This window comes from Pithys albifrons, chromosome 4 (assembly GCF_047495875.1).
Source record: "Pithys albifrons albifrons isolate INPA30051 chromosome 4, PitAlb_v1, whole genome shotgun sequence".
NCBI lineage: Eukaryota > Metazoa > Chordata > Aves > Passeriformes > Thamnophilidae > Pithys > Pithys albifrons.
The window spans coordinates 48,141,992-48,157,311 of NC_092461.1; the positions used below are offsets into that span (position 1 = coordinate 48,141,992).

A 15,320-nucleotide genomic window follows, 5' to 3' on the forward strand; every position below is an offset into this window, starting at 1 on the left:
TACTGAATTATTAAACTCAGGACATTTTATTTTAATTTATATTACTTGAACCTACTATTGTACATATTCAGGAATATGCACAAAGTCTTGAAATGCACTTACTCTGTCTTTTCGGCAGTTTCATACAGGTTTGCTTTTATAAATAAAGTTTGTATATTATATTTCAAATAAAGGCAGTTTTGGTGGAGTAGACTAGAATGGCCTATAAAATACCTTTGTAAATGGAAAAAACCAAGAATGTTAAATTTATTTGAATTCTAATTTACATGCATATTTTACACACACTTCAAAACTAAAAATTTTGTGTTCATGTTTGGGGACATGCAGAGCTTTGCAAATCCATGGTACCCTTAACGTATTACCGCATGATGTATGTCTTAGCTTGAACAGGTGAGCATATGACTGTATTGCCAAGTTTTATGAGTCAAATCACATGCAAAGTCTTATTGAGAATCTTTTACACACATACATATATATATATAAACACACACATACACATTTACACACAAGCGTGTATGCATCTACAATAAATTTGGACCTTTGACAGAATATCTGGCATGTTCAGAAAGTGTGATACACTTTGGAATACTTTTGCTCAAGTCAGTAGCCTTCAGTTGCTGTGTTTGTATTTAACAGGTTGAGAGAAGCTCTTAGAAGTGCTCCCTTCTAGCCCTGACCATTCTGTGGCTTACATTGTTAGATAGATTATCTGATTCACAGTCCTCATGAACCTTTACCTATGAGGTATTATTGCTTTTGGATTTAAGACTGGAACTCCTCTTGCCAAATCCAGTTCAGTCATGCATTAAGAGCCAAATTATGACTTTGAAGGATAGTTTCCACTGGTTGGAACAATGGAAAGGATGAGTAAGACTGAAGTAATGTAATCCCACTCTGAACATCCAGCTCCTTTAAGGGTTCCTTCCCTTTGAAGCTAGCAGTTCTCCTACAGAGTGTTCATGACTATTTGGATAAGTTCAGACCACGTGGTTTTCTCCAAATCATAAATCTTATCTATGAAATGGCATTCAGTATTGCTAAGCCAAACAAAATCTGTTAAAAATTTTAAAACAGCAATATTCCAACTGCTGTCATGTAAGAAAAACAAAGCACTCCCATTCTTGGTTCTAGAGAATTGTAGATGTCAGTTTTGGTATGCACTAGGGAAGGAGCTGGTTAGACCATGGTGCTAATAATGCCAAGGTTGCAGGTTCCATCCCTATATGGGCCACTCATTTAAGAGTTGGACTTGATGATCATTGTGGGTCCCTTCCAACTCAGTATGTTGTGAAAATGTGAGACTGGCTTAAGTTCTTGAATCATCATAGAATCATAGAATGGACTGTGTTGGAAGGGACCTGAAAGATATCTAATTCCAAACCTCAGACCATGGGCAGGGACACCTTTCTCTAGACCAGGTTTCTCAGAGCCCCATCCAACCTGGCCTCAAACACTTTCAGGTCCACAACTTGTCTGGAAAACCTGTTCCAGAGCCTTACCACCCTCACAGTAAAGAATTTCTTCCTAATATCTAATATAAACCTGTCCTTTATCAGTTTAAATCCATTCTCCCTTGTTCTTTCAATACCTACCTGCATAAAAGGCCCTTTCTCTCTTTTTTATAAGTGCATTTTAGGTATTGGAAGGCTGCTCTAAGGTCACCCTGGAGGCTTCTCTTCTCCAGGCTGAACAACCTCAACTCTGCCTGCCTTCATAGGAGAGGTGCTTCAGTCCTCTGATCATCTTCATGGTCCTTCTCTGGACTCACTCTAACAGGTTCACAGCTTTCTTCTGCTGAGGGCTCCCGTGGCTGTGATCATTGCCTTTGACTCAAAGTCTTCCCCTTGGAGGTTATGAGTGCGCAGTACAAACAGATGATCTGCAACTGTGACTAAAGATTAGCTGCACTCAACAAGATGAAGAAATCTATTTGGGCAAAATATTAACACATTGGTTGTCTTTTCCTCCAGACCTGTTGACACGCAGAACATAATTACTGCTATAAAACTACCCTTAATTCTGCTTCTTCAAATTGTAGTAACTTCAGTAAATTTCCAGCTGCTGTACTTTAGAATTAGTTCACTACTTCAGAGTTTGTGCTGTTTCTGCCTTAATGACCAGTGGGGACATAATGTGCATGTGCAGACCAGATAAAGGAGGTTCTAATTTAACCTAATTAAAAATCAAGAATATTACCAGTGTCAGTATGGAACTTGAAAAGATAATTGCTTCCAAAACTGTATGTAATAAAAAATAAATTTAATTTAAAAAATGAAAAAATCCACAAAAAAACCCCCTGTAGCCTTTTAATAGCTCCTTCCACACTAACTAATTAGTCTCTCAGGTTTTGAAAAATGCTCATGAAATGTTCTATTAGTATTGAAGATTTTTTTTTGTTTTCTTTGCAATCATGGAGTCTTTTGCCTTGGCTTTTCCTTTCTTTTAGCATATCCAGGGGTTTTTACCTTTCCTTTTCTTTTGGTCCTTGGGTTTGCTCTAATATAGAAATAGTAATAACACTTTAGTTCTTAATTCTATCCATGAATCAGCTGAGCAGTTGTGCTCTTTCTGTCACTGATAATTAATAAAAAATATTTGAAGTCTTTATACAAATATCTTCATCTATAAACAGATTGTTTTTACTAGACTTTAAATGCAAGCTTTTCTTATGTGTTTATTATACTTTATCTAGTAATGTGTAAAAATCAAACAGGGATTTCAGTGGTAGAAGTTTCTTCCAGGTATCAACAAGCAGATGTTGTTCCTTAATCCTGAGAAGATAAATCCAAAGGTAAGAAAATGGTTGCTAGGAGCAGCCTTAGGTCTCTAATGACTGGAGTGAAAGACTAAATTTTCTTCTGAGATGCAATGTGACTATAGACTCAGATACTCTCCTATCTTCTGATGCTTTTCAACCACTTTAGATAACCACTGATGTTTATCTAGTGCACTGGAAATCTTGGAGTAAGATAATGCTAATATTATGGTTCTCGAGCCACTTCTGGAGCTGTTATTAAGGAAGCAGGCAGAGGAATTAACATATCACCATACTTGTTGGTCTTTGCCTGTGATCTGGGTTCCCATCACCACAGTAAGAGTTAAGCAGCTTTAGTTAACAGTAAGAAGAGAACAAAATCAATTTCAATACCATGGTTATTACTATGTGTTAGGTACCTACCTAAGCAATGGTGTTAACATGTTGTAGGTACTTACCTAAGCAATATGTTACACAGTGTAATTTCAGATTGAATTAGGGCACAGATTTTGTCACCTGGCTTATTCCAAATTGAAGTCACTTCTGTTTGACTGTCCTTGCAGGAACAGCAGTGTACTTTTAATACATAAACAAGCTTGGGCAACATTTCCAGAAATGTTTCAAACTACAAAATTAGACAATAGCAATTCATGCAGATATGACAAAAGTGCTAATATTGTCAAGTAAACTACAGAGCCTATGACTACAACCCATGATTTAATATGGTCAGTTGAACATAAACCAGTTCCTCCTCCTAGGGAACTGGTTACTCTGTTTGGATTTTAAGCAAAGAGCTTAAAAACTGCATGCAAACAGGTCCTCAGGTGACAAAGCTCAGAAAAAGCGCAGTGACTTTCTCAAAGTGCTCTGCAGCAGTTTGAAGAAACTAATATGAAATCCAGAAGCAGCTAGTGGACCATGGTGCTTAAACTAACATGCCCTACAAAACTAGTTTGGAGGTGCAAGCTCCAAGGATGCAGCTACGCTATCACTGTCTCCAGGCATACTTCATTTGCAGGGAACCGAGCCATATTTGGACTGTTTTCTACTGCACAAAGCACAGCATGTCCTATGTTTGTACAGTCCTTAGCAAAATGGGAGCCTACTCTTGACTGACCTCTAGAACACACAAAGACACAAACAATAAACACCAGGGAAATAAATGATGACTTAGTGCATTTGATATATTTCCTCCAGCATGCAAAAGCAATACTAATATGTACAGCAGCACAATGTAAGCAGATTCTGATGTATGTTATATATTTTTAGCACAATGGCCTTGATCCAGACATTTCTGACAACGTCTACTGTCTTCCATCACTTTGCAGTGAAGTTATGTAGGGTACTCTAGATTTGATGGAGCTGTGGTCGTATTAAAATTGCTGTAGAATAAAAATCGAGTTTAATAGCATCCCTTAGACAACTGCTGTGCAAACAACCTTTTGTTAAAAAAATAAATCAGTCAATAGATGGCAAAAATATTTTTTGTTCCAGTCTTCATATGTTGTGCTGCAAAATAAATGCAAGAAGAGAAATTTACTTTCTCTGCTTCCTATTTTTATGCTTATAAATAATTGATTTTGAAAACTCTTATCACAAAATATGAATATTTAGAATTCCATTGATGTCCTTCTTATTATAAATCACTTGACTTCTTCTGCAAAAAACAGGCCAAGTAAATTCAGATGTGGTAGAGGTCTCACCAAAAATTAAATCCTAGTACTGATATAGCAACATTTCTTATGACCTATGTGAAGGGAAGTTATGGGACAGAAAATAATAAGACTAGTAAAATAAAAAGACTGTTGTTTTATTTAGCTGAGATCTAGTCAACATCTTAAATTGTCCTCATTGTTATTGCGTGTTGAAATGATGCTAAGAGGTTCCAACCAGGACCTGGCATTAGAGAAGCACTGTAAGATTGTCTCCACTTTTACACACGGTCAGAACACAAATAGAGAAAGGAATGAAATGGGGACTAGTTTTACAACAGGCCATAAAACTGCTCTTAAATCTGTGGGTGGCATTTGCTAACAGCATAGTCCGAAGTGACAAAAGGGAGGACTGATGAGAAAGAGAAAAAAAAAAGAAGAGCAAAGATGGCAAGAAGGAAATGTGTGTGGCAGGCACTGAAGTGAAACTGAAGTGATTATAACCAACCGATTATTAAAAAGAAAACAATGTTGAAAGAAACACTACAGAAGGAAAAAAAATCATATGCTGATATTGTCAGTGAGTGCCTGATAATTCTGGCTGAAGCTGCTTCCGCAGCTTCACGTGCCAACCTTGAGTATCAGACAGAATGACAGGCTGTTACAACAATTTTAGTGTGGTTCAAGGTGAAGCTTGTGTGCACTTTCAGGATGTTTTATCTTCACCTGCCTTCAAATACAGATGCCTTAAAAAGGTGCTGTCAACTTCTGTGTTAGTTTAAAGTGATTCCTATTAATAAACCTTTATTAGTCATCTTCAGATAAGAGTAAAGAAAAATCACCAAACAAAAATGCTGTCATGATTAGAATTTCATATATATAATGTATATGATTTACAATGTACTTTTCAGGCATAGGAGTAACAATATTCTTCTCCCCAAACATCAAAGAGATTAAGAAAACTCTCAGCAAAGACCAACAGAAGGACTTGCAAAAAAAAAAAAAGAAAAAAGAAAAAGAAGAATACAACTTGAGGAATGTTGGTAGCTCAGTTGGTTAAAACTTGGTTGTCATAATGCCAAGGTCATGGGTTCAATCCCCTATGTGGGCCATTGACTTAAGAGTTGGACTTGATGATCCTTGTGGGTCCCATCCAACTCAGAATAGTCTGTGTGATTCTGTGACTTTTTACTCAGGCAAGTTTTCTAGGAAAGAAGTTTTATGAAGTACGTTAAAGTTCATAAATCTGGTGAACTTGCTAAGGGTGTTACATGAGATAATGTTGCTTAACATCCTAAGTGTCTTATCCAGACTACTTACATATTCTCTTCTCTGGACTTACAAGATCCAGCTCATCTCATATGCAGGAAAACTGCTCCTGCAGAGGTTTTTTTTCTTTAGATCATCATTTCAGTATCTCACCTTTTGCTTGCCAACTTCATTTACTACTCAGACAGGACTATTTTGCATATCATTCTTCACTCTTCGTCTTTGAGAAAAATGTTGAAATTAAGCCTGTGATACCAGGAGTTGATGCTTTGCCATGAACGATCAGCCTGGGTACATGGTAAAGGGTAGTCACTTGTTTGTGCAAGTCGTTGAAGGTAGTTTCAGCAATAGAGATATTTGGGCTGTTTGGAATAGCATTTAATCTGAAATTATAATTAGTGGTGTTTTCTTTGTTATGCAACTAAAATCTATGGAAAGAGAATCATATCGCTTCTCTCAACTATAGGTGTAATTACTGTGGGAGGGTTAGAAGTCCCTATGTGTTCATAGGATCTGTTTTGTGTCTGTTCATAAAAGCAATAATGGCTCTGTAGCTACAGACCAGACTTCCTGAGCATTCCTCCAGTGTCCCATTGCTAATAACTAAAGACAAAAAGAGGAATGGGATCCAGTGCATAAAGAAAGGGCACCTGAGATTTCACTGAAGAAGTTGGTTAGACTTGCAAGTAGAAAGAAACAAGAAAGGTTGTTGGCTAAGCTGCTGTGGATGCTTTACTTATTTGTATAAACATATAAATGAAGGCTGTTTTTTCTTCTTCCTTGAAGTGTTAATTTTGCATGCATACTCATGGCTGCTGAGAGGTGAACAGTCACATCCCTCATAGGTTCAAACTCTGACTGGACAAATTTACCTAAGACTAAGCCACTGAGTATTGTTAAACTTAATGATAGCGTCTCTAGTATAGGGTGTTTCTGGACCACAGCTCCTCTGAGCTGGAAAGTAATTCATGCTTGTCTGGTTTATTGTCATTCTTTCATGACTATATTAATGCTGAATCTTCATCCAGATGCCTATCCTTAAATAAATCTCTCCTCTCTTCCAAAAGAGACAGCCTTCCAATAACTTCTCTTCCATCCCAAATAGATGGGGAATTGGAAATAATGCGGGGAAAAAACAAGAGAACAACAAATGAAAGGAAACGGCCTCAAGCTGTGACAGGGGAGGTTATTGATATAAGGAAACATTTCCTCATAGAAGGAATTGTCAAGCATTGGAACAGGCTGCCAAAGGAAGTGGTTGAGTCACCATTCCTGAAGGTATTTACAAGAGCTATAGATGTGGCACTTGCGAAGATGACAGTGTTATGTTTATGGCTGGACTCCATTTTAAGGGTCTTAAAAATTATTTCATTATTCTATGAAAAAAATGAGAGGAATGAGGAGAAATAGCATAGAGCACTCATAGCAATCAGCATTTGTGGAAGAACTCTGGTCTGATTCAATGCATCTGTTTTCAGGGTGTAGCTACAGTGCCCTACCAATGTTAACTTTTGCTTTTCTGGGGAACAGTATTTTACTTTGTTACTCCAAACAAACGGTTGTAGTACAACAGAGGCAATAAACACTTCTCACAGTCCGCAACAGGCACTGCAAAATCAAAGCTAAAAATAGAAGCTGTGCCGTGAATCCCACTTGCTTCTGACAAAAGGTAACCGCAATAGGAAAATGGTGCCATAAAGTGTGAAAGATGGGCCATCGTATTTGAACAGGAAGCGTCACAAGGAATTTAGATGGGTCCATAATTTTCCATCTACAGCAGTTTCGCTTTTTGCGCTCCCCAGGGCAATTTTTCGGTCTCACCGCTGAAACGCAGATTTGGAGGTCAGAAGCAGAGCAGCCGCCAGCTGCCAGGGTGTCTGTGATTTACAGACTGGGTTTGGTTTCAGGCAATTCTACTCGGGGCGGAGAGCCAGGGCACTCAAACACCTATTCCGGCACACTGTGCAGGCCCGAAATCCCGGCCGCTCTGCCGGGAGAGTCACCGCCCCCCCGCCGCGGCCTCAGCCCCGGCGGGCGGCGGCGGCTGCCGGGACGGGACGGGGCGGGGTGGCGTGTGCTGAGTCCTGGAGGCGGCGTCGGGACGGGAGACAGAGGAGGTGCCGGCAGACCCTTGAGGGCGGACCTGGGACGGAGCTGGGGCGGTGCTGGGGCGGAGCTGGAGCGGAGAGGGGCGATGCTGAGGCGATGCTGGAGCGGAGCTCGAGCTTGGGCTGGGACGGAGCTGGGGCGGAGCTGGAGCGGTGTTGGGGCGGAGCTGCGGCGGAGCGCGGCGGCTGGGCCTGCCTCCGCCCCCGCCGTCTGGGGGCCGCCGCTCCGCCCCGGCCCGCGGGTGCTGGAGCGGTCCATGCGCTCGGGCGGGCAGTGCGCAGCCGCGGCGGAGCGCAGCCGGGAGGAGGAAGCGGCGCGGGGGGCGGGCGGCCGAGGCCGGCGGAGGGGGCGGCTCATGGCTCCGCGGCCGGGCCTTGCGCGCCGCTAGCGCTCCCTGAGGCGGCGGCCCCGGTCCCGGGTCTGGCTCCGGCGGGCGAAGGGGCGAGACGCCGCCGGCCCCTCCTGCGGCGGCAGCTCCGGCTCCCGTGTCGCCGGCGCGGCGGTGGCAGGTCCGGCTCCGCGCCGCCTCCCTGCGGGCGGGTGTTATGGCCCCTTGGGCGAGCGCAGAGGGCTCCCCAGCTTGGAGGTCAGCGCAGCTCCTGCTCCTCGTCGCCTCCTGCTGCGGTAGGTACCGGGCAGTGACGCCGCCCGGCCGCCTTCGTCTCGCGGGCCGGGAGGCGGCGGCGGGGGAGGGGGAACAAAGCGGCCTTTCTCCTGGCCGGCCTCGGCGGGCGCCCTGGGGCCGCCGCCGGGCCCCGCCGGGGTCCCCGTCCTTCCCCTTCTCCGCCCCCAGCTTCGTCCTCCCCTCCGAGCTCAACCGCTCCAGGGCTCGTTCCGGATTTTTTGCTTTGTTTTGTTTGGTTTGGGTTTTTTCCGCGTTCGTTACTTACTTATTTGTATATTTATTTATGTATTAGCTGTGGGGGTGGACGGAAATCCCTTCCAGCTGGGGCCGGGGCTGGGTTTGGCCCAGCGCTCCCGCAGATGTGCACTGCCGGGAACTCCGGAGTTGGCGCCGGGCCGCGCAAACAAACCAGCCCCAAATCCTCTGAGTCACGAGTAATCGCAGCCTGTGCATAGTGGGGCTGGATGCTTGGGAGATGTTCCACGTCCGGTCTGGTGTCGGGGGCAGGGCGGCCCCTCCGCGCCGCGGGGCCGGGGCTGGCCCTGGGCGATGAGTTTGTGACACATCAGCACAGGCCTAGAAGCTCTTCCGGGGACCTTTGCTTCTGCTCAGCCTGCCTGCACTTCAAACCCGAGTGGTATTTCTTCCCTGGCCATGAACCCATCTTTAAAACAGATCTGCTTGTGAAAAATATTTGTGTTAACGCGTTAGGCAGTGTACTGAGGTTGGTTTTTACAATATGCTGGTGGCCCAGACAGGCAGATCAAAATGCAGACACTTGGCAAGGAGTGTCGTCTCGTGTTTTCTCAGGGAGTTGTGTTTGTTTTACGAAGTCGAACGTGGGTTGTGTCCGTGGGCCTCCGTCGGGAGGAGCAGCCTTTGGCACAGCGCTGGGCATGTGCCTTGCCCTGAGCAGGACAGTGACAGGAGCTCTGCTCCAGCAGTTTCTGAAGTAGATGTCTTTGCCTTAAACAAGTGATTGAGCATCTAAAATTGGAATCTCTTTTAAGAAAAACAAACTTGACCCTGGAACATCAAGATATTTCAGATTTGTCTGGGCAAAGTGCTTTGTCCAGCACATGCCTGTGCTGTAAAAGTCAGTCCAAGGTCTAAACTGTAGACATACCACGTAAATTTGTAACAGCATTTCCCATTTTATATTTACATGAGTAGAAAAGTAAGGTAGGCTGAGCAACAGATCTGCCAGTACCTGTAACTGAATACTTTCTCTGGTGAAGTTTAATTTTTGAGGAGGCCTACTTGCATGAACGAAGCAAGGTACTGGCCAGTGTGTTAAATGCACACAAAGTCAAGCCAAAGACTTTAATGTCAAAAGTAAAATTGTACAAGCACAGCTGGAAAGGACTTGGCTAATGGTAGAGCACGAAGTGGTAGAGAAAATCTCAAGTTTGGATATATTACGCTGTCTTGTGTTTACGTATTTAATGTATTCGAGAAATTTAATTTTTGTGCAAAGGTTTGTTAACAAAGTCTGTGTGCTAACTTTATTATACTTGTCACAGAATTGAAGTAAAAAGTCAAAATGATAATTGTGATAGACCTCATCAGCCTGACCCAAGTAGATGGTCTCGCAGTTGTGATGCTGTAACTTTGGTGTTATTGTCAGTATTTGCCTTATAAAAATTTAAATCATAAGCACAATCTTTAGTTAGAGAAAAAACAACCAAATAAAATTCTTACTGAATAATGTTTTTGATAGATCTTTAATCAACACTTTCCAAAGTTCTGCCTAGAAGGCTCCATAAGTTTATTTTGCCTTGCTGAGAAGCACATCACCATCCTTTATTGCCATCACCTGGAAAGAGAAGCTGCTTCTGATTTTGATCAGCATGCTGTGCTGGCTCATCTTCAGCAGGAATTAGTTTCTCCTATCTGTTTTTGTTACAAATGTCTGAAGTTCTGACCAGTTTCACTGCTCAAAGGAAAGAAACTTTCTCCTTCTCAGGCTAGTGTCCAAAACAAAAGCAAGCGTTCACTGTGTAATGTAGCCCTTTCTTTAGCTTTCATTTTGATTTCTTTCGTTTATTTCTTTTGGGAGGAGGAAGTGGAAATGGGAACTATGCCTTATTAAAGGATTTTACCTTCCTGTGCAACTGCTTTTAGCTCTTGAAACTAAACTAATTTAATATCAGCATGAGTTTGACCAAGACACTACTGTCAGTAGAGTGCTGGACTGTGATGCTGATCCTGAACAGAGCCTTGCAGATACCATTATGTTCAGATTTTAACTCAGTAGACAATGTCCAAGGTAAATGCCTGCTTGGAAAAGCAATGGTGCATCACTTCGGTTGCCTTCCATTTTGCAGTTGCACAGCTAAAATATCTAGAATTTTCCACTAATTAAAATACTAAATTCACCAAGGTTGTTATGTGGGCATTGAGCTCTCCAGAGAATGTTCCTCTGTTTCCCTGTGGTTAGTGAATTTTTCAAACCTTCCTTCTGATGATGACTATAATTATAAAAATTTGAGAAGGAGGAATACTGATGAGTGAAATATTGGAATAGCACTGACGAACTAGAATTATAGCGGGGTAGGGCATTGGGTAATGTTATCTTTTGTTTTATATTTCTAGCTTTCCTGTTGGGTTGAGAGTTCTATATCCAAGAAATAATTGATTGTATGTGTCTCTGTATAATCCTGGTATGGCTTGTACTGTGACAAATATGAAGATATATCTGCTTATTTCAAAGACCTTAACAGTTATCTGAGTTCAAAACAGAACCATATGTGCTGCAAAGTAATTTTTTAGGAGAAAAAATGTAGTTTGAAAAATTAGTCCTGTTCTTGAGGGCAGTGTTTTTCAAACCAAAGTTCATGTTTGATCAACTGGAAATCAAGTGAATCTTGGAATCATAGAACCATGTAGGTTAGAAAAGACCTTAAAGATACTTGAATCTTTGGTAAACAAAGCACTACCAAGTCCATCACTAAACCATGTCCCTAAACATATCTACACATCTTTTAAATACCTCAGGAATGGTGATCTTACCCATTTTCTTTTTAAAACATTAGCTTAGACTTGAAAACTGAATTTCTAATGTTACCATTTTGTTTGATTTAAGTCTTGGCAGGATGGTGGTTTATGTCTTATTGGCACTGTGATGCAGCAGCATTTTCAGAACCAGTTTGAGAGGGATTGGTGTTCCAGAGCAGAGGTTGAGTTATGAAAAGTCTCTGAGGTGGCAGTGCAAAATCTAGGACATGCCTTCCTTTGGAATGGAATCTGGAAGTGTGGGTGTTTGACTTCCTCAGATTTCTGGAAATGGATTTTTTTTTTTATAGTCTTAACTGTACTTGTCACCCTGATGTATTAATTTCAATTTCTTTCCTACTTGAGAGATACTCCAGGAATTACAGAGTTCTGTATAGCTGGAAGTAGTCAGTGCAGTGGTACAGTAGGTAAATCTCTCTGCTTCTGGCTTCACCAGATGTAAAGCTGCATCAAATAAAAATGCAGTGGGACAGGGAGACTAAAAGACTTAAAAGGTAGAAATGGGGCAGATAGAGATCAGTATTAATTATCTTTATTTCCAGGATGATTTTGGCTTTAGTGAGTACTCTTTGAAGGACTAATGAGTGAGAAACATTTAAAGGATGTCAGAAAATTATTATTCCCAAAAATTGTAGTGGAAACAATGTTGTCTGTTAGACTGATGAGACAGTGGTGCTACTGTTGTTATTTTGTCCTTTTAAAAAAAAGACATAGTACACTTGTATAAACTTTAAAACACTCAGTCATGATTAGAATAATTCCAGGTTTCTGTGGTACAGATGTTTAAGATTATAACAAGAACATATATATATATATATATAATTCATTGTTCATTTAGTTTTAAGATAAGACAGGTAAAATTGTCATAAAAGTTCACTGGTTAGGACCCAAATTTTACTTGCATGTCAGTTTGCTAATGATGGTGTGAGATGAGAAAGAATAAATAATTCTTCAGGTCCATTCACCTTATTTGGAATAATAGCCTGAATCATGTAAGCAAATAAAATCTGCCAGCCAGTTTATTTAATTTTCTAAAGAAGTTGAACTCTGAAGCCAGAACAGAGTGTCCTAATGGAATGGGTTGGCTTGATAAATTATTCTGTTTTAAACTCTTGAGTGCCCGTCTTTAGTGATACTTTTGTGAACAGATATATTTCTCAAATATGTAAATAGTATTGTTGGCAAATGGACTATATTTAATTTATTAGAACAGTTTTGTAGGCCTTGAAGTGAAAATGTCCTAATTTTAATGCCATAGAAATTTATATTGTATGTAAGTTGATCATATGTCATCTTGTATTAAGTATGTGCATATTCAGCTGGCTATTCAGAGCCACAGTTAGGTCTGTAGTCAAAGTATCTGTGAGGTCATGGGGACAATATTTAAAGCAGTGTCCATTCAAGGGGAGAAGAAAAAAAACCACATCTGAGATAACTTCATAGCAAAAAAAGTTTGGAAATTGAATCTGAGGTAGTTGGTGTGATGGTTGTTATGCACTAAATGAGAACATTGTGATCCAGAGGAAGAGCAGAGACGTAACGAGAATCAGGACAGGAGCCATCTGACTCCATTTCTGTCATCAGAGCAAAGCATGTAATTAGCATGGCTTTTTCATCTGTTACTGTCATTGCTAGGAGAGGAAGAGCTCTGTTCTATTAGCATTGGAAGGGCCCTACAGGTGAATCTGTTTACTTTAGTCACTCTTGTTTTAGTATCAGTGAGATGTAAACTGTATGGGTATTATTTTCAAGTAAGCCCTAAATATATGATTTTATACTTGGCTTGGCTAAAACTTTATTTATGGTCACTCTTGTAGTTTGTTAACAGATGTCAGATTTTTAAACTTAGTGTCTTTGGTATCTTAGGTGCATTCCTTCTCACATCATTTATCTTTCACCATATGCCTCAGTTTCCCAAGGTGTAGACATTATTTCCACACTCATTAAGTATAATTAACTCATTTTCTTACAGTTTTTAAAAAGTTCACGAGTTTTGTTTGTACTGTGTAAACAGTGCAGTTTTGCTTTCTTAGATGTTCTGCATTTTCTAGTTTTAGTGTTCCATTTATACTGTTCCAGATAGTTAATGGTTATGTTAAATGCTGGAACAGCTGAGACATCTAGCTAGGCAGGAATTGAAAGAGTGTGATTTGTTGACAGCCTGAGATGTTTTTGGCTTGTATGTGTTTCAGAATTACTAGCTATAACCTTTTGCGGTACTGGTTGTTACTGAGATGTCCTTTGTTCAGCAAAATTCAACCTCCGTAGTTTACATGATTGTAAGAAAATGCTTGGTATTAGTGTATTTGATCCTATGAGAGTTGGTTGTAGATCTAAGTTCCTTTGTTCATCCCCTCAGTAGAAATCAATGCTTAAAGTGGTTTATAGCTACCTGTATGATACCATACTCTGAAGAATTGTGTTGTTCTGACCACATTCTTTTTCGTTTCCTACACTTGATTTTTTGCTGCAGTTGTTACTTCACTGATACTTTATTATGCAAAGCGTTACAGTTACTTTGAAATAATGGTATTGATTGTTGTATCTAAGTTTAATATAGTTGAGAGATCAGGGCACACACTTAAAAATCACTGATCTAAATTGTGGTTTGTACTTGTTTTTCTGAACAAATGCTTTAAATTTGAATATGCTATAACTTCTGCTACGTTGGCAACATCTTGATCTCTTTTTGTCAAGGCTAGCATATTTAGCAGCTATCTGCTATATGGGTTCCCCCCCTCCCACTCTATTTCTCTATTTGACACTGAATTTTAGGTTCTGGGAGAATTTACATATAGCTTTCTCAACTATTTTGTGAGAAACAACTTTCTGGAATTAGTTGGGAAGTTAGTAATCAAAAATAAGAGCCTCTCCAAAGTAAAGAAAGCTTACAAATGGAGTGTATTTTGAAGGGGGTGGAAAGGGAGACACACAAAACCATTTGGTTTAGTACCTTGAACTGTCATAATATGATCTCCCTTTTCACTTAAGCACCTTGTGAGTTTTCAGTACTTTCCCAGTTACCTTTAGTTGGTCATGGAAATTTCTGTTGTGCAAGAAAGTTGAACTTGCCCGCACTTTGTAAAATACAAATTCCTCAAAGCAATGGAAGTGAACTGGTTGTTTTTCTCTCTAAGTGGAAAGTACGCCTGAACTACAGATACAGATATATGGGATGTGAACTGCATGTGTCACCCATGTGGTTGAGTGTAACCCTTTGCTTAACCTCTGAGATATTTCCTCTGCTAAGGGGAAGCTCCTGGGCCTGACTGTGGATAACTAGAGCAGACTTTCAAAGTTAGTTGGAGCCAGAAAACAGTAGAGTGGTCCTCTAACAAGCAGTGTGAGCACACTTTGGCATGTGGGGGAAGTGTATAATGAAGTTGCTTGTGTTAAAAGTTAAGAAAAAATGACTCTGCTAGAGGGTCCTGTAACTTGGTTTTATTACTTCATCTTTGTATGCGCCTAATGGGAGACACAGATGGGTCCCTCTGAAAGTACAGAATGATAGTGAGAGTAATTCTTTCATGAAAAAATAGTATTTTCTTTTTCTCTAATTTTTACAATGTTAATAGAAATAAGTTTGTTCTAGTCAATGATGTCTCTTAAAAATTTAGTGATCCTACTCATTCCAGTAGCTGCTCCTTTAGAAAGAGCTCTTTAGTAACTGAAGGTGAGCAGTTTAGAATAGAAAATGGAAGTCTCGTTAATGTGCCTTGTAGCAGGAAGGCACAGGGATTCATGTACTCCAACTTCTAGATTTTTAACTGTGTGAGTTTTCATAAGACTTTGGTTAATGCTTTTCTTTCCTACACTTAAGAAAGTGTATTAGAATACAGTGAATTTGTATACCCTGGTACAGTGTTTTCCTTCTATGAAATTGTACTTTGAGTAT

At 40.6% G+C, this 15,320-nt stretch overlaps 1 protein-coding gene across 1 annotated transcript in view; it reads left to right on the top strand.

Annotated features, from left to right (window-relative positions):
• Positions 1 to 8,056: 8,056 nt before the first annotated feature.
• LRP12 (LDL receptor related protein 12) overlaps positions 8,057 to 15,320 on the top strand; it is a 52,175-nt gene continuing 44,911 nt past the window's right edge. The window contains exon 1 of the mRNA XM_071553998.1: positions 8,057 to 8,409. Within this exon, the coding sequence (XP_071410099.1) occupies positions 8,331 to 8,409 (79 nt within the window). The 5' untranslated portion in view covers positions 8,057 to 8,330. The remainder of the gene's footprint in view (positions 8,410 to 15,320) is intronic.